This window comes from Nyctereutes procyonoides, unplaced genomic scaffold (assembly GCF_905146905.1).
Source record: "Nyctereutes procyonoides isolate TBG_1078 unplaced genomic scaffold, NYPRO_anot_genome, whole genome shotgun sequence".
In the NCBI taxonomy this organism is placed as follows: domain Eukaryota; kingdom Metazoa; phylum Chordata; class Mammalia; order Carnivora; family Canidae; genus Nyctereutes; species Nyctereutes procyonoides.
The window spans coordinates 35,138,684-35,164,325 of record NW_026575020.1 but is presented as its reverse complement, the minus strand read 5'-3'; the positions used below and the strand labels follow the sequence as shown (position 1 = coordinate 35,164,325).

Sequence of the window (25,642 nt, the reverse complement as noted above, 5' to 3'; positions counted from 1 at the left end):
TATTTATTTATTCATGAGAGACACATGCAGAGGGAGAAGCAGGTTCCCTGCGAGGAGCCTGATGTAGGACTTGATTCTCCACAGAGGACTTGAGCAGCGCTCAACCGCTGAGCCACCCAGGCATCCCCCCTGTGAGGCCTCTTATGCTGATAGCTGACCTCCAAAACCCGTCTCAGCCCCAATTTCCTGGTGCCAGTGACAAGCAGGAACCCTGCTGGGGCTCAGCCTGGGTGCGCCATCAGTGGGTGACAGCACTTTCCCTGGGGCTACCTGGGCCTCCCAGCCCTTGTCTCCACATAGCTGGGAGAGTACGCTATAAGCCACCAAGTGTGGCAGATATGCCTGATGACACAGATTGAGTCTGTACCAGCTTAGAAGCCACAGCGATTGTGCACCATGAGCGCTTTAGCCTGGGGATCATAATCTGTGATCCACCCCTTGAACGGCCCGGACGCATCCTTGACAGACTCTGCAGAAGTGGCCTTTAGACTTTAGGACCATGACCCCGGGACAGGCAGCACACATCACGATGTACTCACTGATGGGTGTTTGTATCGGAAACAAAAATTTCCTGGAACCGTACTTGCCCTTATCGAGACAGATGTGCTCTAATAAGTCCTATCCTGTTCTGTCCATTCTGCTCTATTTGATTTAAAAAGCAATGTTGGGGGCGCCTGGGTGGCTCAGTCAGTTAGGCGTCTGCCTTCGGCTCAGGTCATGATCCCGGGGTCCTGGGATCGAGTCCCGCATTGGGCTCCCTGCTCAGTGGGGCGTCTGCTTCTCCCTCTGCCTCTGCCCCTCCCCCTATTCTAATCTATCTCAGATGAATAAAATCTTTTAAAAAAATAAAATAAAAAGCAATTTTGATCACAAACCATTGCACTGATTTTGCCACCTGCCAAGAGATGACAGCCGTAGTGTGACACTGCTCTGGATGCTGCCGGCCTTTGCCACTGGCTGTCCTCGTTCCAGAGTCACACTGAGTGACTGCGAGTGAGCCCGGCCGGGCTGGGATCTCAGCCTCCATACGCTGGCCTCGCCCTCAAGCCAATTATCGCTCAACATGGCCTGCAAGTTCCAAATGTGCTCGAGGCCACAGACTGGCTGCCGGTTCTCCGTTCCCAGGAGTGTGCTTACTCTGACTCAGAGGCCCAGGCTGAGCTGGAGCTGGACCTCAGGGCCGCTGAATGGATGGATGTCACCAAGCAGAAGGCCTTCAATTACAGAGCAAGGATCAGCCAGACAGGAAGACATGAAGAGGGAGCGAGTGAAGGATGGATGTATCCACTTCCCGGCCATCTGTCCCAACAGAACACGAATCCCCACTCGGGGAAAAAAAGAAAAGGGCAGAAAAAGAAAGGTAGGGAAACAAAGTAATTACTTCTGAGGCTAAAAGCTTCATTGGTCCGGCTCCTCGGGTGTCTCCCTTGGGTTCCAGCTGTAAAGTGACCGACGCAGAATGCTCGCCGCTGCCTGGCCTCTTGGGCAGCTGGCATAGAGGAAGACAGACTGAGCATGTTTTCTTGATGCGGAGTCTCAAAAGCCAGTGCCTGCCGCCCGGCATGTCTTCCAAGTACTGCTTAAGGGCTCTGCCAAGGGAGGGCTGGGCCCACATGGTTCTGCAGATGGTGCTGGGCGGTTCCCAAGGAAGGAGCGGCTGCATTTGGGGCGGTGGCAAGCTGAGGGGGGCGGGCAGCAGAGTGGCCAATCGCCCAGTGTTTGTCAGCTGGGCTCCAGGGGCCTGTGCCGTGCTCCACAGGTCCCATCTCTGCTGGGACCCCTTCCTTGGATGGGCCCTGTCTGACTGACTCCTTGTCTGCCATGGTACTAAGAGCCTGAGTCATTGTCCTAGGCACCTGAGCCTGGCTCTGCGGTCTCCCCAGCACCGGCTGATGCCCTCAGGCAGGGAGCAAGGGCTCTGTGCTCTCATGTGGCAGATGAGCAGGCTAAGGTGGCAAGGTGGGGCGACCTCTGCAGGGTCAAGGCTGAGGGCGTGTGCACTGCTCCTCCAGGCCCCTGAGCCTGCCTGGCCCTCCACACGGCTGAGCTGGGCTAGCCCCAGGAAGTGCCCCAGGCTGGCACCCAGGGGACCAAGTTCCACTGACAGGCTGCATGTCCATCTAAGTCTTGGCTTCTCTCTTCTGAGAAATGAAAAGCTTGCTGCTCCAGGCCCTGTGTGCTATACCTGGGCTCACGGGGTGACTCGGGCCCTCAGGAGGCTCACAGCCCCAGGGGAGGTGGACGCTGAGGCCAGCATCATGGGCCATGGCAGCTCCAAACCTAGCACGCTCCTTCCACCCCTCTGCCTGTCTCCTCATCTGTAATATGAAGGTCATAGCAGCCCCTACCCACAAAGATTTGGTAATGGTACAGGTGCTGGTTACTAACCATTAGTTAGTTACTAATGGTTACTAACACCTTAGTCTGTGAAGGTGACCTCAGAGGAGGTGGAGTCATCTGCTGGGCTGGGTTCTGGGAGGGCTTCCTGGAGAGGAGATGCTCAACCAATCTGCATAATGAGCAGGGTCCTGGCAGGTGGTCAGAGAGGCTGAGGGATGGGGGCTGTGTGGGTCCAAATCTTTGGATATGGGGAGGGGGTGTCTCTGACACTTTAGGAGGGTCTCCAGGAGGGAGCATCTGCGATCTTCCCTGGGGTCTGATGAAGCTGTGGAGAAATCATTTGCAGGCAGGATCTTGTGGGTTGTGCAGCTTCTGGGAGGACATGGGGGACCATGGCACAGGTGGCTTTTTATTTCTAAGGAACAAAGAACTTGGACGTGCAATATAGCCCTTCAAAGGCAGCCACTGGGGGGCTCTGACCCCTTTCCTGGGAGGCAGTGGCTCCTGGAATCCCTCCTGGACGCCTCTGGGCAGGGCCACCGCATGCTCCCTGCACCTGCCAAGGGCACAGGTGCAGAAGGCCACGGAGTTCCAATCTTGGCTCTGCCTCTCACAGATTGTGTGGCCTCCGATGAGTCACGGACCATTCCCAAGACTCAGTTTCCCTCTCTGTAAAGAGGTGCCACCAGCCATCCCTCCGTCACCTCTGCAGGATTGCAGTGCAAATGCGCAATGAAGAGTAAACCGGACGCACATAGTAGGTCTAACCAACATCTCCTCCCTCTCCTTCCCAACCAGCTGCCAAGCCCAGAAGGAAGGGGGCCTCCTCCTTGTTTTTGACTGAAAAATGGTACCCCCAGGCTTGGCACCCTGCCACGCTTCCGGGGCTTGGCAGTCGGTGCCTGGCGGCTCCTGGCAAACACAGCTCAGACCTGCCATTTATCAAATGCTGAGCAACTGGGCTCAGCCTCCACGTGTACTACCCTGTTTTATGTTAAAAGTTTAAAAAATTCAAACTGCTCTGGATGGAGGCAACCTTTCTCTGAGCGGATCGGTTGAGGGGACACAGGACCTGTCACCCGGCTCATCGATCAGAGCATGCAGCCCCAAGGACTCCCCAGAGCAGCGGGAACACTGTGGTCCACTGATGTCCCAGCAGGTCCCTCTGCTACAAGGACTGGCTGAAGCCTTGGCCCACATGGGGAGGAACCGATACCCCCAGTGGGACCCACAGACCTGCCGTCCAGAGTCCCCGGCTGGGGTGGCCCAGGAAGCTTTTCATCTCTCCCAGCATCTGATCCCAATGCCAGGCTGGGCTCTGCTTGGTGGTGGCTCCTTTGATGTTTTACAAGTGAGGGAAGGATTTTCCTCCCTGCCCAGGGAGCTCAGGTGGGGAGGGGGACACTTTCTCTCACAGCGAAGCCAATTAGCAGCATATCTAAGCCGTTGACCTCGCAAGCGCCTGGCACAGCGTGGTCACCGTGCACAAGGAGCTTTGGGCCACTCAGCTCGTGACGCGGGGAGCAGGCGGCTGCGCCGTGAATCCCATTGGGGGTGCAGAGCAGGATCGATCCTATTGCGGGTTCCTGCAGCAGGAGAGGCCAAGCTGGACCTGATTTCGGTGACCCTGGTAGTAATTATGCAAAGGCAGGGGAAGGCTTTGGCAATCGGGCCCAGTGGCAGCACCGTCGCAGGTGGATGTTGTTGGGGGCAAGGCCATGCCTCAACCTGCAGACAGGCGGGGAAGTGGGATGGGGGCCTGTCTGTTGATGCCGAGCTGGACCCTCCTTCTGATCACCCCAAACCCACACCAGACTCTGGGCATGGCCAGCCGATTCCCCAGACCCCAGGAGGTGGCCACATATGACACATGAGCCATACTGGTGGCTGGATGAGGAAGGGGCCCCGAGAGGGGATGTGACCTCCCCGTCTCACACGGCCGCGGGGATGTGAGCTGGAAGCAGCCAGTTTGCTACACGTGGCACCTTCCAATTGAGGAAATCTAGCCTCTGCTCAGAGGAGGGAGCCAGGTCCCTCTGTCCACAGGGAATCCCCAAGACTGGACCCCTGACCACTGCCCCCCCAGAGGAAGAGCCTGCCAAGGAGTCTGACCCTCTCCCCACATAAATGGTGCTCTGTTAGCCTCATTTAGCAAATGAAAACCTGAGGGTCAGTGAGGTGAAGTGTCACTGCCAAAAGTGCCAGCAGTCACTCACGTGACATGACATGGACAGGTAACCGCGGATTCACACCTGTACAAAGGAGGAGCCTGATGGGTGGACCCAGTGGTCAGAGGGGCCTCCCAAGGGACACAGCAGGCAAGCTGGGCCCCTCACCCAGTCACAGGCCAGCACAAGGTGGTCCTTCCTTCCTGGGAGTGAGTGCACGTGTCAAATTCAGGAGTGGTCTTGACAACTGGCCTGACCCTACATGGCCTGGGCTGCTGTGGGCTTTGGTGAGCATGGAGAGAAGGCTTGGGTTCAGCCAGCACCAGTGGCCACATCAGCCAAAAGGCCAGTTGCAGGCGTGTGTCCATCTGCCACTGTGGCCTCCCCCACCCGAGGAGCCACATGTGGCCTCTTCCCTACCTGGCCTCTTCAGGACCCACAGAATTCACACTCCCCAAACTACTCCTCCACTGCTGCCGTGCCCTTGGCCCCAAGTCTCTGGGTCACTCCCCACCTGGGGAAATCCTGAGGTTGGCAGAAGCCCAATCAGTCTTCAGGACAAAGCTCACCTCCTAATGTGCCCGCACGACCACACTTGACCCAGCCCCTGCCCACCTCCCTCCTCTTGTTCCTGGCCCCTCAAGCCCCACACACCAGCAGAGCAGAACCCCTGGGGTCCCAGACCAAGCCCTGCCACCTCCGTGCAGACCTCTGCACGTGTGTTCCCTTTGCCTGGAACACTGTTCTCGCCTCATCCCCCAGTGCCTGGATCTCCAGGTCCAGAAGCTTCTTCTGGCTGCCCCAGGTCAGGTTAGTGGCTCTCCTCTGGGCTCCCTCATGCCCTCCAGCCCTCCAGCCCTCACACAAGTCAGCTGATTTGCCAGCTCCCCACCAGGCCAGGAGCTTGCTGTTGGATCCTCCTCTGGCCTATGGTTGGTACTCAGTGTTTGAATAATTGAGGACCACCGTGTGACAGCCAGCTCCACAGCCGTGTATGAGGCTGGGACTCAGGAAGTCTGGGCGCTGCCCCTGGAGGGTTGCTCATTTGCTAGGTGGCCTTGGATGCATCTCTTCCTTCTTTGAGGCTGCTCTGCCGGCCTCTGGGGTTGGAGGGGTGCCAGGCAGGGCCATGGTATATAAGCTGCAAAGTGCCCTGTAAGCAGACAGGGCCGCTGGGCCCCATCCTTGCCCTGTCTGGTCTCGCCAGGAAGCCAGCTCTGGCTGGAGTGTCCAACCCCAGGTGCCCCGTCCACCAGGGAGAGCCATCCGGCGTCAGCACTTGAGGCCTGGCAGTTCAGACACAGAGCCTAACAAGGATGGATGGTACCAGGGTTCAGAGAGGCGGCAGTGGGCTCTTTCCCAAACAACAATTGAGTTTCCGAGAGATTCCGTGTGGCAGGGAGGTGATCCTGACAGATGCCCAGAGGTATCTGGGAAAAGATTGCTTTTGACGGAAGTCCAAATGGATATTAACATTTATCGGCCTCGCAAACACTTCTCAGCCGAGAGCGGCCTTCCTCCCAGACCCCTGATCCAGGTATCTGAGCAGGAGGGCTGTAGGCGGGCAGGGGTGTGGGATCTGGCGTTCCTCCTCGACTCCCCCGTAATGGCCCTTGAAGCCCAGGCCCTGGGTATTACCCGCCGCCCGGCTCAAATCCTGATTGACTTCCCGGGAGACTGGCTCCAAGTCCCCCTGAGTGGAAGATGCAGAGCCCGGGCTGGCGCCTTGGTCTTTCATTAAGTCTGTCCTAACCCTTAACTCTGATTTCTGGGTTTTGACTGCTACGCTGGCGCTGCTCTGCTTGCCGAGGGGTTCCCAGAGGCGAATGCTATAACTCAGATGTTCTGAGTTAGGAAAACAAAAGAGCTTTTAGTCCCCAGATGCGGATCCAGTACAGTTAAATGCTCTCCTCTGGAGCTTGAAAAGACATTTGGAGGTTTGTCTGTCCCGGGGTCTTCGGGGATTCACAGCTGCTCTCACACCAGCTCAGCCCTCTGGATGCGCTCACCTTGCCCCCCACTCTGGCCCACCTGCCTCAGTCGGGCCTCCCCCTGCCCCAGTCTGGCCCCCTGAGCAGGGGCACGGACCCCTTTCGAAGCTGATGCAGGCTGCCGCACTCCCAGGGTCCCAGAGAAGCTTCACCCTCCCCTCTGCTGGGACATCTGCACCCCAAAATTCACACCAAGCTCCTTGGTGAGAAATGGAGGCATCCTATCGGCCTCTCCTCATGCTCTGAGTGCCAAGGACAGAGACCTGGGGGCCCAGGAGGGCACTCCTGGAAAACAGCTGACCTCATGCCCTGCTTTGGGTCCCCAGGGCCATGCCCTGGACTCCAGTGGATGCCCTCTTGGCAAAGAGCTCAATAAGGGGCGGGGTCACACACATCTTGGTCATTGTTGGGTGGCCAGTACCTTGTACAGGGGACCGGGGCCTCTCCCCACCACTCCCAGCTCTGGAGAGATGTCAGGGCCACCTGTAGCCACTCCACCGGGCCTTCCACTGGCCGTGAGGACATCTCATCTCTCCTGCTTCCCACCCAGGCAGGAACAAAAGGTGCAGGAAGTCACACTGGGGATGAGGCGAGAACAATGTTCCAGGTAAAGGGAACATACATGCAGAAGTCTGTAGGAAGGTGGATCCTTGCTGAGAAGCCACTGGGGTCTCTGCTCCCTGCAGGTGCGTCCCCCCATTCCCCCTCTCATATCCTGCACACCTGTCATATATTGGATAACTTGAAAGACAGCATCTACACATGTCGTGTGCTTGCAACAGCAAGAGGTTCCCAGTGCTGCGTTCCATCACAGCCCATCCCCGACTTGCCCGGTTCCCCCCGGGAACTGCTGTGTTCCCAGAGGCTCAAGGCTCAGGGGACAGGAGGTGGCTCCATGGGCAGGGGACAGGGTCTAACATCTGCTCCCCTGAGGGCCCCAAGGCTCAGCTCACAGCCTCTGCTTGCCCTGCGAGATTTCTGAGGGTGTAGAGTTCTTGGGTGCGATTAGGGGCAGGTAGGTGGGGGCCAGAAGCGGGCCTGGCTGAGGGCAGAAGGCTGGGTGAGCGGCTGCTCAGAGCACCCCGGCTCACATGTGCCACCCCCCTGGGCCCTCCTGGGTCGCCCAGGCATCTGCAGGGCCAAGAGGGAGCTGGCCACACCACCCGGGAGACTCACCGTCCAGCCCCCGCCGTCTGTGCGCATGTCACAGTAGACCTGGAAGCCCGCAGGGTAGTGCGTGGGGAAGACTGAATAAATGCCATCCTCCTGCTGTCCGCTCAGGAGCACGTCCAGACAGTCACGCGGCGGAGAGCCTAAGACGGAGAACGCTGTCAAGCCTGTGCCTGGCACCTGTGTGCCCGCCCATCCCCCTCTGCCCTGGGTCTCCCTGATTTGTCTGTCTACCTTGCAGTGTCACATGAGCTCCAGGGCACCAGCCTGGGGAGCAGACCTTGGCTCTGCCTCTCCCTGGGGGAGTGAGCACCCTCTGGGGCCTTGCTTTCCTCATCTGGAAAATGGGCATAGTGGGCTGGGAGAGGGGTCAACAGAAGGGGCAGGTAGGTGCTCAGTGCTGCAGCAGGAAGTCCTCAGCAAACAGCAGCAGTGAGTCCTCATCAGAGGGCTGGGTGACGGGTGATGGGGGTACAAAGCTGGGCACCCACGGCCCCCAAGAAAGGCAGCCTCCACCCCACTCACCACTGGTGCAGCCCCGTGGCCGCAATCCCCTGGCAGGTGCCCTCTGGAGGTCAGCTTTGACGCGGGGCCGGCCAACCCCCCGGTCCCTCTGCAGGGCATCGAGGACATCACTGACCGAGTTCACCAGGTGAGCCATGTGGCCTTGACTCTCGGAGAGAAGCTGTGGAGCAGCGGGGTGGGTCGAAGGGGCAGGAGGCTTCGTCCTTGTACGATGGCAGCCCCTGCCCTGCTCTGGCCCCATCCCAGGTGGTCAGTGTCTGTGTATTCAGAGGATGGGGGCTCTGTCCTCATCCCCCAGGCCCTGTCCTCATCCATTTCTGAGCCTCTAGACTGGGGGAGGTGACTGCAGAGAGCTCTGCTGGGCAGGCGGATTCGGCACTGGGCAAAGCTGGGTTCAAATCCCAACTCACCTGTTTACCAGTTACACAATGGGGTGAGTGACTTAACAGAGCCTGGGAGCAGGACTCCCTGTCACAATTGTCACAGAGACTGGTGACAATGTGCAAGAAGGAGCCAGCTCAGCTGGGGCCCACAGTGGGACCCACAGGATCAGGCCCACCTCGTTATGTGAATTTGTAAGGCACCTTCTAGATTACAACAGACCTCACCTGACGTCTCTCCTGATGCCCAGCAAGGCCGCGAAGGCAGGGGTGACGGTTCTGCATGCAGATGGGGGCCTTGGAAATACTCCCATCCAGCCCCCACCCAAACTCCACGGCTCCGATGTCCACCTCATCTCACACACCCCCAGCACTGTCAGGAGGGAGGCTTGGGTTGCTGTCTCCTTGGTACAGATGGGGAAACAGCTCCAGAAGGAGACATCTCTGATTGAGAACGACCTCAGGTCACCTCCCCAGGGTTGGCTGGTGGGAGAGGAACCTAGGACTGCATCATTGTGCCGGGGCAGGGGGCGGGGGAAGGACAAGTGGGGGGCAGTGGTCTGGACTCATTCTGGGCTTTGGTTCAGCCCCTCCTCCATTCACTGGACAAGTGACCCTGGAAGAGCGACTGAACCACCTGTGAACAAGAGTAACAGGATCTGTGTTTCCGGGGTGGTTCATGAGAGCATGTGTTGGGGGTCTACGCGCCTAGCCCACCTTCCCCACCCGGGTCATTACCACTGCTCACCACCAGCTACCCTTCTTGGGATCTGGGTCCGGAGGTTTGTTGCTCGGCCAGCACGGCACTGACCTGCAGCAGTCAGTGCTGCACCTGCTGCCTAGAAGGTCTGGGGCCCACCAGCTCCCCACCCAGGAATCTAGGAGGCTGCAGGACCACGAGGAGGGGAGGGGGGTCCCGGGCCCACTACAGCCGGCCAGCCATCCAGCCAGTGCATGCAGAGCCTGCTGCCACGTCCTTACACGCTGAACCTGTCACTTGTCTGATAATAGTTCGTTCCAGGAAGGAAAATACAAATAAATGGTGCCAGTGGTTTGCAAAATTCGGCTTGTCCAGAAGCAAGGGCCCCGCAAAGCTTGTAGTCAGTTCCTCTTCGGCAGTGAGGGCTGAGGCCTGGGAAGAGGCACTGAGGTGGGCAGGGGGGATGCGGGGCCAAGGTGGCCCACCCTCCCTAGGCTTTCACTGCAGTGTCCTGTACACAGGCTCTGTCAGGGGAGCCCTGTGGACCAGATGGTCGCAGGCAGGCCCCGGGGGGGCAGGGGCCATCTGCAGGGTGTGGGTGGCCGAGATCACCAGGCTCACTGGCTAAGTCTCTAGGGCACTGCCCATCCTTCTGCGACAAGCGGACACACTTGAGAAACTCAGGCACAGCCTGCTCTTGCTGGCGGGCAGGGAAGACCTCAGTTTAAACCAGCAAATGATTAAAGTTGAAAATGTACATATAAACATGCTCTGAATTAATAGGGAAAGTCAGTCCCTGCTCGCTGAGCTGCACAGATGCATTAAAGAGGACGTGGCATTTTTTTTAGTGGCGGGGAATTCAGAGCTGCTTCTGGCACTTCCTGGTCGTGTGACTAAGTTTAACCAGGGCACTCCCCTACTCTGAGCCTCAGTCTGCCCCTCCACAGAATGGGGCAATCATCTCCACCTCCTGGGGCCACTATGCTACCAAGTGCTTATTACCCAGCATCCGGCGGTTCCCTGCACTACTCTTGCAAAAGGGATTTTCAGTGGTGGCCTCCCCATTGGCCGAATCTTGAGTTCACAAATCGTTTCCACCATCATAATAAAAGAAATGCTGGACAAATGTGCCAGACGCCAGCTGAGCCCAGCACGGCCAGGAGCTCCCACGCCCTCTTGGGTACGGACTCTGTCAGCCCCATTTTGCAGGTGAGGAGACTCAGCCCAGGAAGGGCAACCCACATGCCCAAGTCCAATAGCTGCTACTTCGTGGAGTCTGGACTGGATCCCAGCACTGCCCCCTGAACCCTGAAGGCAGAGCCACTCAGCCCTGCTGCTCCCAGGCCAGCGCGCCTTAGATGTCTGTACACGTGAGGGCCACGCTGATGCTTGTTCAACTGTGGGGTGCCGGGGGTTTACGATGAGGTTCAGAGAGGTGCCTTTTAGCAAGCAGCTCTGGCACTCCTGACAGAGGGTGCCTGTGGGCAGTGCTTTGGGAAACCCAGGTCTGGACTGGTCACCTGGGGGTCTGGGAAACCTGGAGGAGTCAGGAGCCACAGCAACCCAGCTCTGCAAGACACATGGCCTCTGAAATCACCCTGAGTCTGCAGGAAACAAGTCAAATTAAACATTCTTTTGAGAAGTAAATATATCAGGTGAGCCGAGGTACTACGGCACCCCTAAAAAGCTATTGGTCTTGTAGGAACAGGTCTAGGCCTCTGCATAGATGGGTGGGTAGGAGACCTCGAGGGCCCTCCCCACGATTCTCCACCCCTGCCCTAAGGGCCTGGCTGACCCCATGTCTGACCAGGGGCTGAACCACTGGAGAGCAAGGTGGGGGCCCCAGGTCACCCAGAAAATCTGGAGGTCTCCTCTGAGCCCTGCTGATAGAAGGGGCAGCCGAACTCCCCTACCCCCACCCCACCCCAGGAGGGGGAAGCGCCTTCTCATCAGTCACCCAGACAGGATGACAAGGGTTATAATTTCTCCAGCTGCAGTCTTCAGAGGAGGGGAGAGACCCATTGCTCATGAGCTGCTGGGTGACCAAATGCCTGGTCATCCCCAGTGTCCAGGAAGGTCTGGGACCAATGGCAGGGTGGGTCTCAGCTCCTGGTGCCTAAGTACCTGAGTCATAGGGGCGATAGGGTCCAAAGCCGAGGGTGGGCAGGGCACTGGAAGGCCAGATGCCAGGCTTAACCTGGCCACTGTACCCTGGACAAATCATTGTCCCTTCTTGGCCTCCATGTTCTGTTCTGGAAAATGGTGGAAAACCAAAGAGATGATCCTAAATCCCTGGTTGTACGTGGTGGGAAGCTCTTGCTGCTGCTCCTTGAGTGGTTGATGTTGGAAACTCTTCCCCCAGACCTAACAGGTGCTTGCTAGGACCTGCATTGGCTCAGAAGAGGGGAGACGATGAGGGGGATGGGCGGAGGCGGTGGGAGAGGCTAAGAGTCTGGTTGGGCTCCCTCAGCTGGTCCCTCCTTCCCTAGAAAGCTGAGAGCATCAAATGGCAGAGAACGGGTGACAGGGAGCTGGGGAGGGAGTACAGTTCTCCCTGGCCATTTGGCACAGCAGGGGAGAGGGCTTGCCCAGGACTAGACACGTGACCTTAAACCTTAAGTCACTACAGATGGAGGCCAGGTCCTGCCTCACCTGCACTGGCGCACCTGGGAAGCCCCTCGAGCCCTGGACTTGACCTGACTGTGGGATGCTATGGGGTGCTAATGCAAGTACCCAGGTCCCCAGGGTCCCCGGGACAGTGGGTTGGAAATTATTTGAATCCTGGTGTCTCTGGCTGTGTGGCCTCGGATGAGAAACTCGCTTCTCCGAGGCTCATTTACTTGATGGTAGATGGGAACAGTGACACCACCTGGTTCTGGGGCCCTCGGGGATTGAGCGAAGCCATGAACATCAGGTGCCCCCCAGCCCCCACCAAGACCCCAGGTGCAGCCGCAGCCCCTTACCTGGATGAGGCGGCCCTGCTCACTCTGCAGGGCGCCGAGCCCCTGGCCCAGGGCACCGAGGCCCTTGCGCAGCCCTGCGCACTCCGCCTGCAACTCTGAGGCCCGGGCCAGCAGCCGGGGCAGCTGGTCCACCAGGGTGTCCAGCAGCTCCCGCTCCTGCTCGCCTGCCAGCCTCGGTTCGGCCCGGTGCTCGGCCAGCGCCTGCAGCACGGAGGCCTGCGCGCCCTCCAGGCGGGCAAAGCCGTCGGCGAGGTCGGGGCAGCGAGGGTCAATGAGGATGCTGAGGCGTGAGCTGTCAGCCCTCTCCACGGTGACCAGGGCGCTGTTGGCACCTGCCGGCCCGGTGCTGACGACAGGCGGGGCCGCCGTGCCAGGCGCGTGGGCGTGGTTCAGGAAGAGCACGGCACCGGTGACAGCCACAGCCAGCAGCACAGCCAGGGACAGCAGCACTGTGCACAGCACGTAGCCGCAGCTGGTCCACTGCGGGGAGGCCCCGTGCGCACACAGACACAGACAGACAGACGGACAGGACAGAGGAGGGGCGGCATTAGGGCAGAACTGTGCTTCCAGCTCTGCCCAGTGAGGGCAGCCCAGGCGGCTTTTGAGAAGCCTGGGCGAGACTCAGGGGACTCCCTTCTTGGGGCCTGGGGAAACGGAGTCATACAGAGAGGCAGAGATGAGAGACAGCAGCCCAGAGGGGAGACCGAGAGCTCAGGACCAATGAGAAAGCAAGAACGAGTGAGTGAGAGGTGCCAGCAGCCCGAGATGGAGAGGAAAAGAGAAACTAAGGCAGGCACACCTCCCCAAGGCAGCCCTCCTGGGTGGCTCAAGACTGCAGGTGAAGGCTCCCACGGCCTCAGGCCCCCTTGCTGCCATTTCCAGAGGGGAGAGGGGACCCCTGGGTGAGGGACATCACCTTGTTGAGCCTCAGTGTCCTCACCTGTAAAATGGAGGCAATAATGCACCCTGCCCCACACGTGGGGGCCAGCCATGCAGACTCAGGAAGAGAGCTGTAACGTGACAGCAACAATGCTGAGAATTGCCATACTGTTACAGCAGAAGGAGCGCCCATCACTAAGGGCCCCTCTGGACCTGGAGCACCCACAGCCCGAGTCCCGAAGCCTGTGCAGGCCTGGGGGGTGTCCAGCATCTCCTCTCCCCTCCTCCCCAGAGCAGGCTAAGGGGTGGAGCCTGCCGGGGAACCTGGAGAAAGGTACCTCCCTCCCTTGAAGGAGGAGAGGGCTGGGGCCGAGGGGCAGCTTGGGCCCCCCAGAGCAGAAGAAGGCAGGGAAAGTCAAAACTTGGGTTTGGGATCCCACGGGGGTTCCTAGCAAAGGAAGCTGGAACCCAGGGTGGGGGGGCGGCTTGTCGCTAAAGGAGGCACCAAGATGCAAGAGCACACCTGGACTTGCTGTCCCCGATCACTCACAGCCCCCAGGGAGCTTGCTGGGCGGCCACGGAGCATGTGACACGTGGGGAACATGAGACCCAGGAGAGCCAAGGGCTCTTGCCCCGGGTCGCACAGCAGATCAGAAGCCAGCTCAGACTAGCCCCCCAGGCCCACCTGCCCCCTGCTTCCTCCTACCCCAGGGGCAGGCACCTCCTACCACTGGCTTTCCCCCCACATTTCCAACTTTCGGGACTGGAGATGCATCTTTAACTGAGTTAGTCTACGAAAGCACTTGGAGCTGTGCCCGGCGCATTGTGCGTGCGCAGTAAATATTAGCGGCTTTTATTACCTCGTGATCAATGTGCACAGAGCGTCGGGAGGTGTCTGGTTCTTTGTTTTCCACTAAAGTGTTACCTCTGTACGTCCCTGATGCTGAGAGGCACCTTTCCATTTTTCCACATTTTGACACCTCCGATGCCGGGGGCTCCTACAGCTGTAACTGACCCTTTTTTTCTCAGTGGTACGTGAAACAGCGAGTCCTCTCATACAATGTGTCTTACTCCAAGAAAGTGCAGTAGAGCAAACAGCTTGTTTTGCATCAACTCAAATTCTACAAGTAAGTCCTGAGTCCTACCTGGCACCAGAGGAAGATGGGGTCAGGGAGGAGGTGCAGGTGGAAAAGAGGACCCCCCCAGGAAGGGTGCTGTGCTCTTGGCGAGATGAGGGAGACAACTCCTTAGCCCACCCGCGGGACTCAGCGCTCTGGCCCTCCTCTCTCCATACCTGCCCGGGCGGCCCGTCCATCCCGGGCTCCACACATCCAGACAGCTTACTCCTGCCAGACCTGGACACGTCGGCTCCCTCACATTAGCTCTGCACAGAGCTCTGCTCTCTTAGCCCGAGGCACCTGCTTCTCCTGCTCCTCTTCCCAACTCCCTCTCTTCCTTCAGGGCCTGGCTAGATGCCACCTCTTCCAGGAAGCCTTCCTTGACTGTTTCCCCAGGCCTCCCCGCCCCAACCTAGTTTAGGGGGAGGCTCCTCCTCCATGTCCCCATGGCCTTTTGTCCTGCCCCACCCCCCATGGTGGCTACTCATTAAGACAGACACTCATCACCTTTGACTCCATTCTTGTGCTCAAACATCTATTCAGTGTCCACTGAGTGTCCCCATGAGCCAGGCTCCAGGCCAGTTGCTGAGGAGGGAGTGGCAGTTGTTCTAGCCCTGCCCAGGGAGAGCTCACGTCCCATAACCTGTGATCCTTAACCTGTGTGGTGCGTGCACTGGTTTGGGAGTCTCTGAAAGCTGTGCATACCAGGACGGCCGGGCTGGCAAGTCCTGGGCCCAGGACACTTAGCCCAGACCATGAGAGCCCCCGAGAGCAGCACCTGCTCGCCAGGCACAGAGCAGCTGCTTGTTGGATGGATGGGAGGAAGAGCAGATGGACCAGGTCACTTCTTGGTGACTGTGCTCACACGGGGAGGAGGTGAAGGTCCTGGCACCTACTGTGCTTGGCAGGGCAGGGACTTGTGCCCTCCATGCTGAGCCCTGGCCCTTGAAGCGAGGCCACCTCTAACCCTGAGCCATCCCTGCTGGCCTGGCACAGGACGAGTTCCCCAGGCACCTGCAGGTCAGGAGCTTCCAGACAGGTGGGCACCACCTAATTACCACCATTCCTTGAACCCGTGCCCCACGCCTGCCCCTGAAACCTCCAAACGACCCCCTGCTATGGTCGGATTCACTTGGCAGATGGGAAAATGAAGCTCGGAGAGCAGAGGACCCCTCCCTTCCCAGGGTTGGGCCAACCCTTGAACCCAGGGCCAGTGGCTGGAAGCACACAGGCTGCTCACTGTCCACAACGTTCTTCCCTGTCTGGAGCATGACTAGGGGTTTGAGGGACGAAGCTCTGTGTCAGCAAGTGAGGCCCCGTCAGGCCCCTCCCAGAGCCCATCAGGAGACACCTTGCCCCAAGCAGCTCTGAGCAACGTCCTCCAACTGGAGAACATTAAGGTCCCCAGCTGGCAAGGCAGAGCGGCCAGCCATGTGTCCCCCATGTCTCCAGGACCCTCACCCTCCCGTGCATCTGCTTCCACCCAAGCCCCCAGCCCCTGGAGGGAAGGCAGAGAGGGAAAAGAGGAGAGAGAGGCTTGAGAAAGCCACAGCCCCCACCCCTGAGGCGCAGGGGATGATGGAGTTGGAGATGAAACGGGCCACTCAGCGGCGGAGAATTAGTCTTCTGAGATCACCCGAAACACAGACTACTGTTCACTTTTATAGGCTGCTGTTTACGTGGCTCGCAAAGGAATTTGCCCAAGATAATAAGGGGGGCTCCGGGCGGCAGGCAGCCCACTGGAGCACGCGGTGGGGCTGGAGCTCATTAACGGGCCTCTGGCCGTGGCAGGGCTGGGTGCGCACCCCGGGGTCTGCAGCAGGGCAGGGAAGGCACGCAGGGCCCCCACATCCCAGGACAAGGAGTGGGGACGCTGGGAAGGTATCCCAGGCAGTGGGCATGAGAGGAGCCAGAGGTCCTGGGTTCAAGGTCCCCTCTGCCACTAACTGCTCATGTGAGCCTCCAGTTGGAGGGACAAGGCTGCACTCTGCATGACCTGCCACCCCCCAGTGGGGGCCCACAGTCAGTGGCTTCTCAGGAAGCCCAGCCAAAGACAAGGAGGACAAGATAGGCTCGTGCCAGGGGAGGCAGGAGGGAGGAAGCCCCAAAGGTGCCTCAGTGGAGGGGTAGGGTCTTTCCCCATGGCCTCCTCTGTGTCCCCAGCCTCAGAGGTGGCCATGGGGTCTGGCGGAGGAAAGAAGTACTCAGGAGGAAGGGACACAGCGCCTCGATGCCCTGCTGGGCATCACCCCCTGCCTTCTGCCCTGTTCGCTAGGGGACCCAGGTGGAGGTAGTGCCCAGGGTAGACACCTGGGGTAGATTGAGACTCTACTCCTTATATCAAAGCAGGAAGAAAGTGTCCCTCGGGGGGAGGCCAGGCAAGGACAGATCCAAATGCAAGTGGCCCTGAGCCCCTTGTCTCCTAGGTGCACCCCAGCCAAAGGCAGGGTAGCTGTTCACCTTGACGGAACCACACTGTGGAGCTGTGGATCATGATAATCAGGGGTGGGTGGTGTGCGGGATGGGGTCTAGCAAGGGCTCTCAGGCCCAGAGCTGCGGGGGGGGGCGCAGACCCAGAGCCCCTGGGGGGTGTCCTCCTCACCTCTCTCCAGGAGCACACATCTTCTCTCACCGCGGGGCAAATAGCTCCCACCTGTTTAACTCTGAGGCCCTGGCTCTGGTGGGACTGGGGTGGGGTTCCCAGGGATCCCCTAAAGTGAGGGGCTGGTTGTTCTGCTTGCAATTCTGGGGTCCCAAAGACTTAGGAAGAGGGCCTATTAGCTTGTTCTGTGAGCTCTGAGGAAGAACCCCCCCCCCCCCCCCCCCCCGTCCTGCTAGGGTCTCTCTAATACGTCCCATGCTGGGGAGCACCTGAAGTCTCCTGGGGGATTAGCTGAAGGGGACAAAGGGACAGGGCTTAGAGAGCTGCCCAAGTCCACACCTCCTATGGGCTCCAAGCTGCTCGAGCTCTGGCACTCCTCAGGAAACACCCAGCTCTGGTGGTGGTGGCGGTGGTGGTATCTTCATATGTTTCCAGGGGGATCTTGTTCCTCTGAGATGGCTCACTGAGCCCACCCACACCCAACCAGGTTCTGTCCACCCCTACCCTGAGCCCTCCAGAGAGTCCGCCCTGGGAATAGCACCACCTCCACCACTGCCCCTCCAAAGCCAGTGCTTTACTGGGCTCCCCTCACTCCACTGCCACCGAGCCAGCCACCTGGCTCTGCCCTGTGCCCCCTCATCTGCCTCTAAATCACCACGACCTCATCTCCTCGGCGGCCTCCCTGACACCTCCCAGGCCCGCCAACCCACTCCCCAACACAGCAGCAAAGGATCCCTCTAGAGCTACAGGGCCTCCTGCCCTCCAGACCAGGTCCACTGGGCCCCTCAGCCCAGGGTACCTGCAGGCTCCGCCCCCAACCCTGCCCTGCTCTTTCCACCTGCCTGGTTCCTTTCCTGTTGCCCCCCCAAAACACATTGGTCTCCCTTCAAGCGAGATCTGGCAAATGCTGTTCAACTTAAACATCACCTCCTCCGGGAAGTGGTCTCCTCCGCACTCCTGCCCTGCCTTCACTCATAGCCGCCCCGCTGGACGGGATGGTGAACGCTGTGGGGCAGGGCCCGGCCCAGAGGAGGGCACAGAAAGTGACAGAAGGGAGTCAGTCCTTGGCTTGTCATCCCCGTGGGCCTCTTCCCTCCTTCTCTCCCAGCACACATCTAACCAGGTGACCTCCACCTAAACTCCAAGGAATGCGAGGACAGATGCTTTTCTTTACAGTATCTCATAATAACACCTGACTTGTGAGTCTCTGTTCCCCTCATGACAGTCTAAGCTTCCTGAGGCACAGGGTCACGGCTGAACATCCCAGCTGAGACGGGGACTCTAAGAACTGTCACTGAGCAGACTCAATGCAGCGGGGCTTAGGTTACACATCAGGAAGAACTTCCCAATGAGAATTTAGTTTTCTTTCTGCAATGTTTCTAGAAGTTTCCAAAGTACCAGGAGACACTCCCTGGGATTGTCGAGGCTGACCTCTCTATGGGGTGGTGGGCCTTGAGGACAGCTGAGAAAGGAGCCCCCCCTGGGGAGAACCCGGTTACAGGGTGACTTCCTGCTCCATGCTCCAGGAGAGAAGAATCGTGTCTATTTCTAGATCCTTTCATCGGAGCAACTCCAAACTCAGGCTAATATTCCACCAACACCTCCAGTCTCATGGGTGGGAGCCCCTTGGTTCTGCAGGGGGGAGAGGGGACACTCTAATGAAGGTGGCCACTTGTCCAAGGTCAGCCGGCAAATGAGGAGCGGTGGCAGGACAGGCCCAGGGCACAGTGGCCCAAGGCAGTCCCTAGGAACAGCAATGCCAGCCAGCTGGTTGGCAGTGGGGTCGTGAGCACGGCCCCAACGGGCGCCAGGGCTCTCTCCTCGGGGACGGGATGCCACTGACCAGGCTGGCCCTGGGAAGGACAGCTGGCCACCCTTCCCTTCGTCTGCCTGTCGAGGCTCTTCCACCACTTGGGAGGACTGGGGTTCAAGTCCCAGTTCTGGCTTCCTGACCCTCAGTTTCCTCATCTGTCAAATGGGTTGATTTTCCCTGATGCCAACCTCCCGGAAGGATTGTAGCCAAGAAACGAGAGGTGCGGAGAGATGCTGCTCTGAGTGGAGCCTTGGGCATCTATTCCCCTGGAGGAAGCAGCCCACTAACAAACCTCAGCCAGGCCCTTCTGGTGGCAGCTGGGTGGTCAGATCGTTTTCCTGGGTGGGCAGAGGGATCAGGGCACCAACCCTGCAACAGGCCACAGGCTCCCGTGACAACCACTGTCCTCACAGGTGTACAGTGCTTTACAGTTTGCAAAACACTCTAGGATTTCACTTGACCCTCCTCAGCAGAGGTTACTGTGCTCATTCTGCGGGTGGTCAAGCCCGACCCAGAGAGGAGGACTAACCTCCCCAGAGCCACGCAGCGGGTCCGTGGTCAAGACAAAACTAGGAACAAGGGAGGAGAGAGGGCCAGACCTGAGGGAGGAAGTTGGGAGGGACCCAGGACAGCGAGGCTCTCTCGTCTCAATAGTGAGCACAGGCTTGTCTCAATAGTGAGCACAGGAAAAGCCTCGCCTCTTAGCTGAAGCTTCAGATGAGCCTGGAGCTGGTCACAGGGACAGCCAGTGTGTGTGTGTGTGTGTGCGCGTGCGTGCGAGCCGGGTCACCAAAGTGGTGTGGTGGGAGGTGGTGTTTGACATTGGCCCAGACCCTGGGGCCACCAGCCCTCAGCCGCCTCTGATGCCACGGCGGGGTGGGGGGGGGGGGGGGGGGGGGGTGTAGAAAGCTGGGCTCTGGCTGGTGGCAGCTGGGATATGTGTCCCCAGGGAGCAGCAAAGAGAGTAGGCCCTGAGGCCACATTTCAAACGGATCCCCCAGAAGCCACCTCCCCTTGAGACACGGCAGCACTTGCTGCCTCCTCACCCACAGAGCCTGGCTCAGGCTTCATGCAGTTTGATTCAGCAAATATCCCTAAGCTCCCAACCTGAGCTGCATGGAAGGGCAGGAGCCTGGGCCTGGGGGAAGAGTTAGAGATGGGGGTCAGGAGGGAGCGTGCAAGCAAAGAGGGCTCCTGGTAGACAAGGGACCCGGGGCGGGGGACAAGGCAGGGAGAAAAAGGCAGCTGAGCACTACAGGCTGAATGCTACTGGGACTTTGAGGCACAACCATAGGACATCAGGGGAGGCTTCCTGGAGGAGGGGACATCTGAATAGATTTTGAGGTACATGTAGGATTTCCCTGAGCAAAAGCAAAAGGGTGTGTGTGTGTTGGAGATATTGGTGGAGCCAACAAGATGACACTACAAAGGTCTAGAAATGGGCAGCTAGTGTGGGGCTAGGGTTTGGCAAACCAACAAGCAAGCAGTCCTGATGAGGGGGTGAGTGGGAAAGGAGAACAGGTCAGGCTGGGGATAGCCTTGAACATGTCTAGGGGGTGAGACTGCTCTTGCTAAGAGGATAAGGGGTCAGATCCTAGCAGGACAGAATTTTTTTTTTTTAAATCTGGGATTGGCTTGGGTGCTGACCTGACTGAAACAAAGGAACAGACCACCTGGGAGGCATTGGGAGCCAATGGGATCAGACCTGGGTTCAAATCCTTGCTCTCCTGCTAGCATGCTGTGTGGCTTGAGCACCTACCTCAATCTCTCTGAGCCACAGGACCTGTACGTGAGAATGTGCATCCCTGCCTAGGCTCCCCACCCCCCGGGGGGGTGCTGCTGCAGGAAGTAAGGTTGTACAGTTGGTTGGGAAGGAGCTTTGCAAACTGTAGAGGGCTGGGCTCCCACAACCCAGCACGGTCACTCCAGACAGAACAGGCAGGTTGCAGCCCTGGAGAGTGAGGGGCCATCAAGGCCTGGCCCTGCTGAGTCCCCTTGTGCCACCGCAAACACAAACGGTTCTTTCCCCAAAGACATCTGTCTGGGAGAAATTTAAAATTTAAAATGGGCAGCCCCATTATTTCCTCTCCTCGGTGAGCGAGCCTCCCCATCTTGCCTGCCTGCCGTGGTCCCCTGGCAGCCCGGCCTGGGGCAGCCCCAGGGCTGTCCCTCTGCTCAGCTCCCCATCTCCAGCCCTGCTCTGGCCAGCCCTGGAGCTCTGCCCTCACCACCCTCCCCCTTCCAGCGCACAGCCCTGGGCACCCTCCGAGTCTGCTGCCTCCACTGCCCCTGCAGAGGCAGCACGAAGGGTAGAACGGACAGACCTGGAACCAGGGACCCAGGTTCAAATCTCGGCAGAGCTCCATGGCCTCTAGAGCCTTGCTTTTTCTCGTCTTAAAAGCTGGAGAATCATGATACCCAGTCTTCTCACATGAGACAAAAATGTATTGATCCTTCATTGCATAAGGGGGGCCCTGTTTAAAGTGCGAGGATTTAGAGCACATCCAGGGGATCCACAACCCCGGTCCAGAAGCTCAGGCACCAGGGGGTGGTGCCCGGGGTGGATACTTAGCAAGTGAGTAAGATGCCCATGGCAGAGGTGAGGAAACAGACACTCAGCGAAGGGTGTGATTGGTGAGGGGGCACTAACGGGCTGGTCACCCCGTGCACCAGAGGTCCCCCACCCCCTGCTCACGCGGGTACCTGCTGGCTGGCGGAGGAGCAGGAGGGCCCTCTGCCACAGCGCCCGGCTCCTGCAGGGGTGCTGGCCGCACCCGCACCCCAAGTTCAAGCCTCTTCCAGAGGAGGAGGAGAGGAAGGCGCCGCCTCGCCCCAGGCCTCTGCAAGTCTCGCGGGGTGCACCCCAAACTCCAGCCTGGAGCTGAGCGGCCACCACCGCGCCCACCGCGCGGGCCCCACGGCCCCACGGCCCACGGCCCCGGCCCGCGCGTACCTGCGGCTTGTCACGCGGCCGGTCCTCAAGTTGGGAAGCGCCGCCCATGGTCTTCCACCGGTCGTTGACCATCTTCCGGCCGGACTGGCGGGGGCGCCCGGCGAGGCGCGCCGCTGCGGAGCGCACAGACGCCGCGGTGGGCGCGGGCGCGGGCGCGGGCTCGGGCTGGGGGCGCGTCCTTCCCGCCAGGTCCCCGCCTCGGGGCCCCGCGCCCGGGGGTCGGGGCCGGGGCCGGGGCGGGGGCCGGGGCCGGCGGGCGTGCGTGCGTGCGCGGGGGAGCGCGGGGGAGCGCGGGGGAGCGCGGGTGCGCGGGTGCGGACGGGCTGCGCGGGCTGCGCGGGGTGCGCGGCTGGGAGCGGGAGCGGGAGCGCGAGGGCGAGAGCAGCCCGCCCGCCCGCCCGCCGCTCTGGCTGCGCGCCGTCCCCGCTCCCCGCTCCCCGCTCCCCGCTCCCGCGCCTCCCCCTGCGCGCTCCTCTCCCTCCTCCCTCCTCCCTCCTCCCTCCTCCCTCCCTCCTTCCTTCTCAATCTCCGTGTCTTTTTTGTCTCGGACTCTCTTTGCCTTTTATTGCTCCCCCGGCCGCCCGCCCGCCCCCACACGCACGTCCACACACCGCGGCCGGCGATGGCCCAACTCCACCGCCGGGAAGGCCCAGATCAAGGGGCACAACCCGCCCCAGGCCCAGGCCCCGGCCCCCGGGCCAGCACGGAGGGCGGCAAAGCGCCGCGGACAGCCCGCCTCCCGCCGGCTCCCCGAGGGCCCTGGGTGCCCCGCGGCGCCTCCGCACAAACTTCCTCCCCGGCCCGACCCGCGCCGACTCCCGGTGCGCGGGGGGCGCGGCGCCGGGCGGGCCCAGGGGCGTCCCTGCCGGGGCGTCGGGCGCCTCCCGGAGCGGCGCGGGCGCGGGCGCGGGCGGGGCCGGGGGCGGGGGCGGGGCCGGCCTGGGGGCGCCCCCTGCGGGCCTCCGAGGGCTCGGGCCGGGCCCCGCGGGCAGGTGCGCCCCGTCCTGGGGTCGCCAGCCGCTGGGTCCTTCCCCTCTGGATCCCGACCAGCGAGGCGCGCCGGGGGGCGCCCCGGCCAGAGTCCGCGACCCTGGACCCTGGCGCCCGCGGGCCCAGGGCCTGCCCGGGGGCGGAAGGGGGTCCCCGGCGCCGGGCCCTGAGGACCGGCCGCTCCGCCCGCGCTCCCCAGGCGCGCCCCGCGCCGTCTCAGCCCCGCCTCCTCCCGTGCGGGGGAGCGGAGGGATCTGTACCGGGAGGGGGCCTCTTAGTCGACCCCTCCCACCAGCAGCACTTTTAAAAGCATTTAATCCGCCCCGCGCAGCCCTCGGAGGTGATCGACAAAGTCCTTAATCCGCGCGGCTAACGAGCTGCTGCCGTGGCTTCCGACCGGGAGGCGCCCCCGCGGCCCGACGCCGCGTCCTGGGCCGGCCGCCCCCTCTCCAGGCCGCCGCGGGAGCCCGGGCGGGGCCCCTCCCCCGCCCCTTCGATCGCCCCTGCTCCCCCCAGCTTCAGAACAGACACCCCCACTTCCCGCCCCCCGCTTCTGCCCAAAGCTGTTTCCCGGCTCCCGGGGAGCCTTGGCCCGCCGCGCTGTTCCCTGGCACCGTCTCCGTCTCTTCCCCGCCGGCTGCCAGTCTGTCGCCCCATCTTCGTCCCTCTCCCAGTGCCTCTTCGAGCCCCGCACAGGCGATGCAGGCCTCCCCCCGGGGGTACGGGCCGTGCCCCGCCGCACAACGGCCGCGCCCCGAGCCGGGGAGGCCGTGGGACCCTGTGCCGCCCCCATCGGAGCGACTGTCACTCACCCGCCAGCAGCTGGGGTCACAACAGGCCAGCTGTGTGTCCACAGCCTCCCCGTCCTTTCAGGGCTGCCTGCTGCCCTACCTGCAGCCCCGCCCCCTTTGCGCCCCACAGGAGGCTGCCTAGGTTGCTGGAGAGGATGCAATAGTCTTGGTCCCCACAGAGGCCCTGATCAGAGTCCAGGCTCTTTCCTCAGGGCACCCTTCCTCCGGGGCTCCTTTCCTGTAGGTTAAAGAGATGGACAGGTGACCTGGGAGGCCATCTGCCTTGGGCAGAGGAGTGTGGTGGAAAGCACAGAGCCCTGGCTTCGGAGCCTGGAGCAAATTACTGCATCTCTCTGAGCCTCAGTTTCTCCATGTGTACCAAAAGGTTAGCCACACCCTCTTAGGAAGAGCTCTTGTGAAGTTCTAAGAGAGGTGCACTGATGCACCTGAGCAGATTTCAAACTTTCCTGCTATGACCTTGGGCAGATTTCCTGTCCTCTCTAGCCTCAATTTCCTCATTGAAGAAATCAGCACCCACCCACCCCCCCCCCTTCTTGCTTCACCTGTGGCATGTGGCTGGGACTGTGTTCCTGATTTAGGGAGAAGATGTAAACTCCAGATGTGTCTCTGTACAGACAAAAGATCACCAGGGGTGGGTGGGGGTAGGTTTGAACTCAGAATCTGAGGGCAGGGTGGTGCTAAGGGCGGTGAACAGAGGTTTGGGGCATGTGCTCTGAGTGGGCGGGGAAAGAACCCTGAAGAAGTGAAGAAGGAGGGCATGAGCCGGGCAGTGAAGGCGTGGTGTCTGGGTCGCTGGGGAAGGAGGCATTCCAGCAAAGGCTTGGCATGGAAAGTGACAGCGGGCTGAGCCCTGAGCCGGGAGGTGTAAGCAGGAGGTCCTTGGCTGGAGGATCTGCTCCCCGGCCTGCAGGACAGTTGGACAGGTAAGCGGGGGCCACCTAGTGGCTCCTCCTGGCACTGCTTGCTGCAGGTTGTCTCACCTGCTGGGGACAGACCCCTCACTTTCCTGCCCTTGGGGGGGGTGCAGTGAGTTCGCGTGTCAAGGAAGATCTTCACCCATCACCCCCTCGGCACCCTAAGAGAAGACTCAGCCCAGGTGTGACTCTGACATGAGCTGCAGGCATTTGCTCACCACTTTACACACAGTCTTCACCTGACACGCTGAGGACATAGCCTCAGGGAGAGAGGGGAGGGCCCCCCTCGGCTCATTGACCCCAAAATCTGTATAAGAAAAATCGAAACTGATTTCACAGAGGAGACAGTGCCTCCCCATGCTCTTTTGAGAAAGCTAGTGTCCTCAGGGATATACCAGGGAGGAGCCCCGGTGGGCTCAACTGGCCAGGGCAGGATCAGGCTCTCTGGGGACCAGCCAGGACCTTGGGGGAACTGGAACTCAGGAGCCCAGGTTGCATGACGTAGACCCAAGGCTGCCCCAGCGCCCCTGCACACTCCCTGAGCATCCACTCACCCTCCTCCCTCTGGCTTGCCAACTCCACATGTTTTTACTTTTCCTGCATGTGGCCACCTAGACATGATGGACCCAACAACAGAAAACTCCTGCCTGGGATGTTTAGTTTAAATTTCAGAAAGATGGGCAGCCCCGGTGGCTCAGCGGTTTAGCGCCACCTGCAGCCCGGGGTGTGATCCTGGAGACCCAGAATCGAGTCCCACGTCGGGCTCCCTGCATGGAACCTGCTTCTCCCTCTGCCTATGTCTCTGCCTCTCTCTCTCTCAGTCTGAATAAATAAATGAATCTTAAAAAAAAATAAACTTCAGAAAGATGGTGATCCATCCGGCTTATCCTTTGGAGCCAGGATGTCAATTGTAGGTCATCAGCAGGCCAGTAACAGCTGCCCTTGGTCAGGGGCCCTCCATAGTCTGATGAAGGGCATGGTCACGTGGGGTCCTGACGCAGAGCACCCCCTTCAGCAGGGAGTGGGTCCTGGGCAGTGAGTCATGGCTGCAATCTGAGCATCACCTCTATACTCAGCTCTGTGCTAAGCACGCTTCTCAGCCACCCTCATACGTGGGAGCTACTGTAACCCCCATTTTATGGATGGGAAAACTGACGCCGGTCAGTTACATAAAATGGCATCATGACTAGATGCCACTCAGCATTTTCCGTGCGCTGAGTACCATTCATTCGCAATATTTCTTATTTCACGTAATCCTTCCCAAAAACCTACAGGTGTTAGCATTTTATATCACCGTTTTGTAGATGAAGCCCCTGAAGGTCAG

General features: G+C 60.1%; 1 protein-coding gene across 1 annotated transcript in view; it reads right to left on the bottom strand.

Moving 5' to 3' along the window:
- FIBCD1 (fibrinogen C domain containing 1) overlaps window positions 1–23,414 on the bottom strand; it is a 33,082-nt gene extending 9,668 nt beyond the window's left edge. Inside the window, exons 1-5 of the mRNA XM_055326702.1 lie at window positions 23,405–23,414; window positions 21,603–21,715; window positions 12,238–12,717; window positions 8,195–8,354; window positions 7,676–7,812 (exon numbers count right to left, since the gene is read on the bottom strand). Of these exons, the coding sequence (XP_055182677.1) occupies window positions 7,676–7,812; window positions 8,195–8,354; window positions 12,238–12,717; window positions 21,603–21,674 (849 nt within the window). The 5' untranslated portion in view covers window positions 21,675–21,715; window positions 23,405–23,414. The remainder of the gene's footprint in view (window positions 1–7,675; window positions 7,813–8,194; window positions 8,355–12,237; window positions 12,718–21,602; window positions 21,716–23,404) is intronic.
- Between the last annotated feature and the right edge of the window lie 2,228 nt (window positions 23,415–25,642).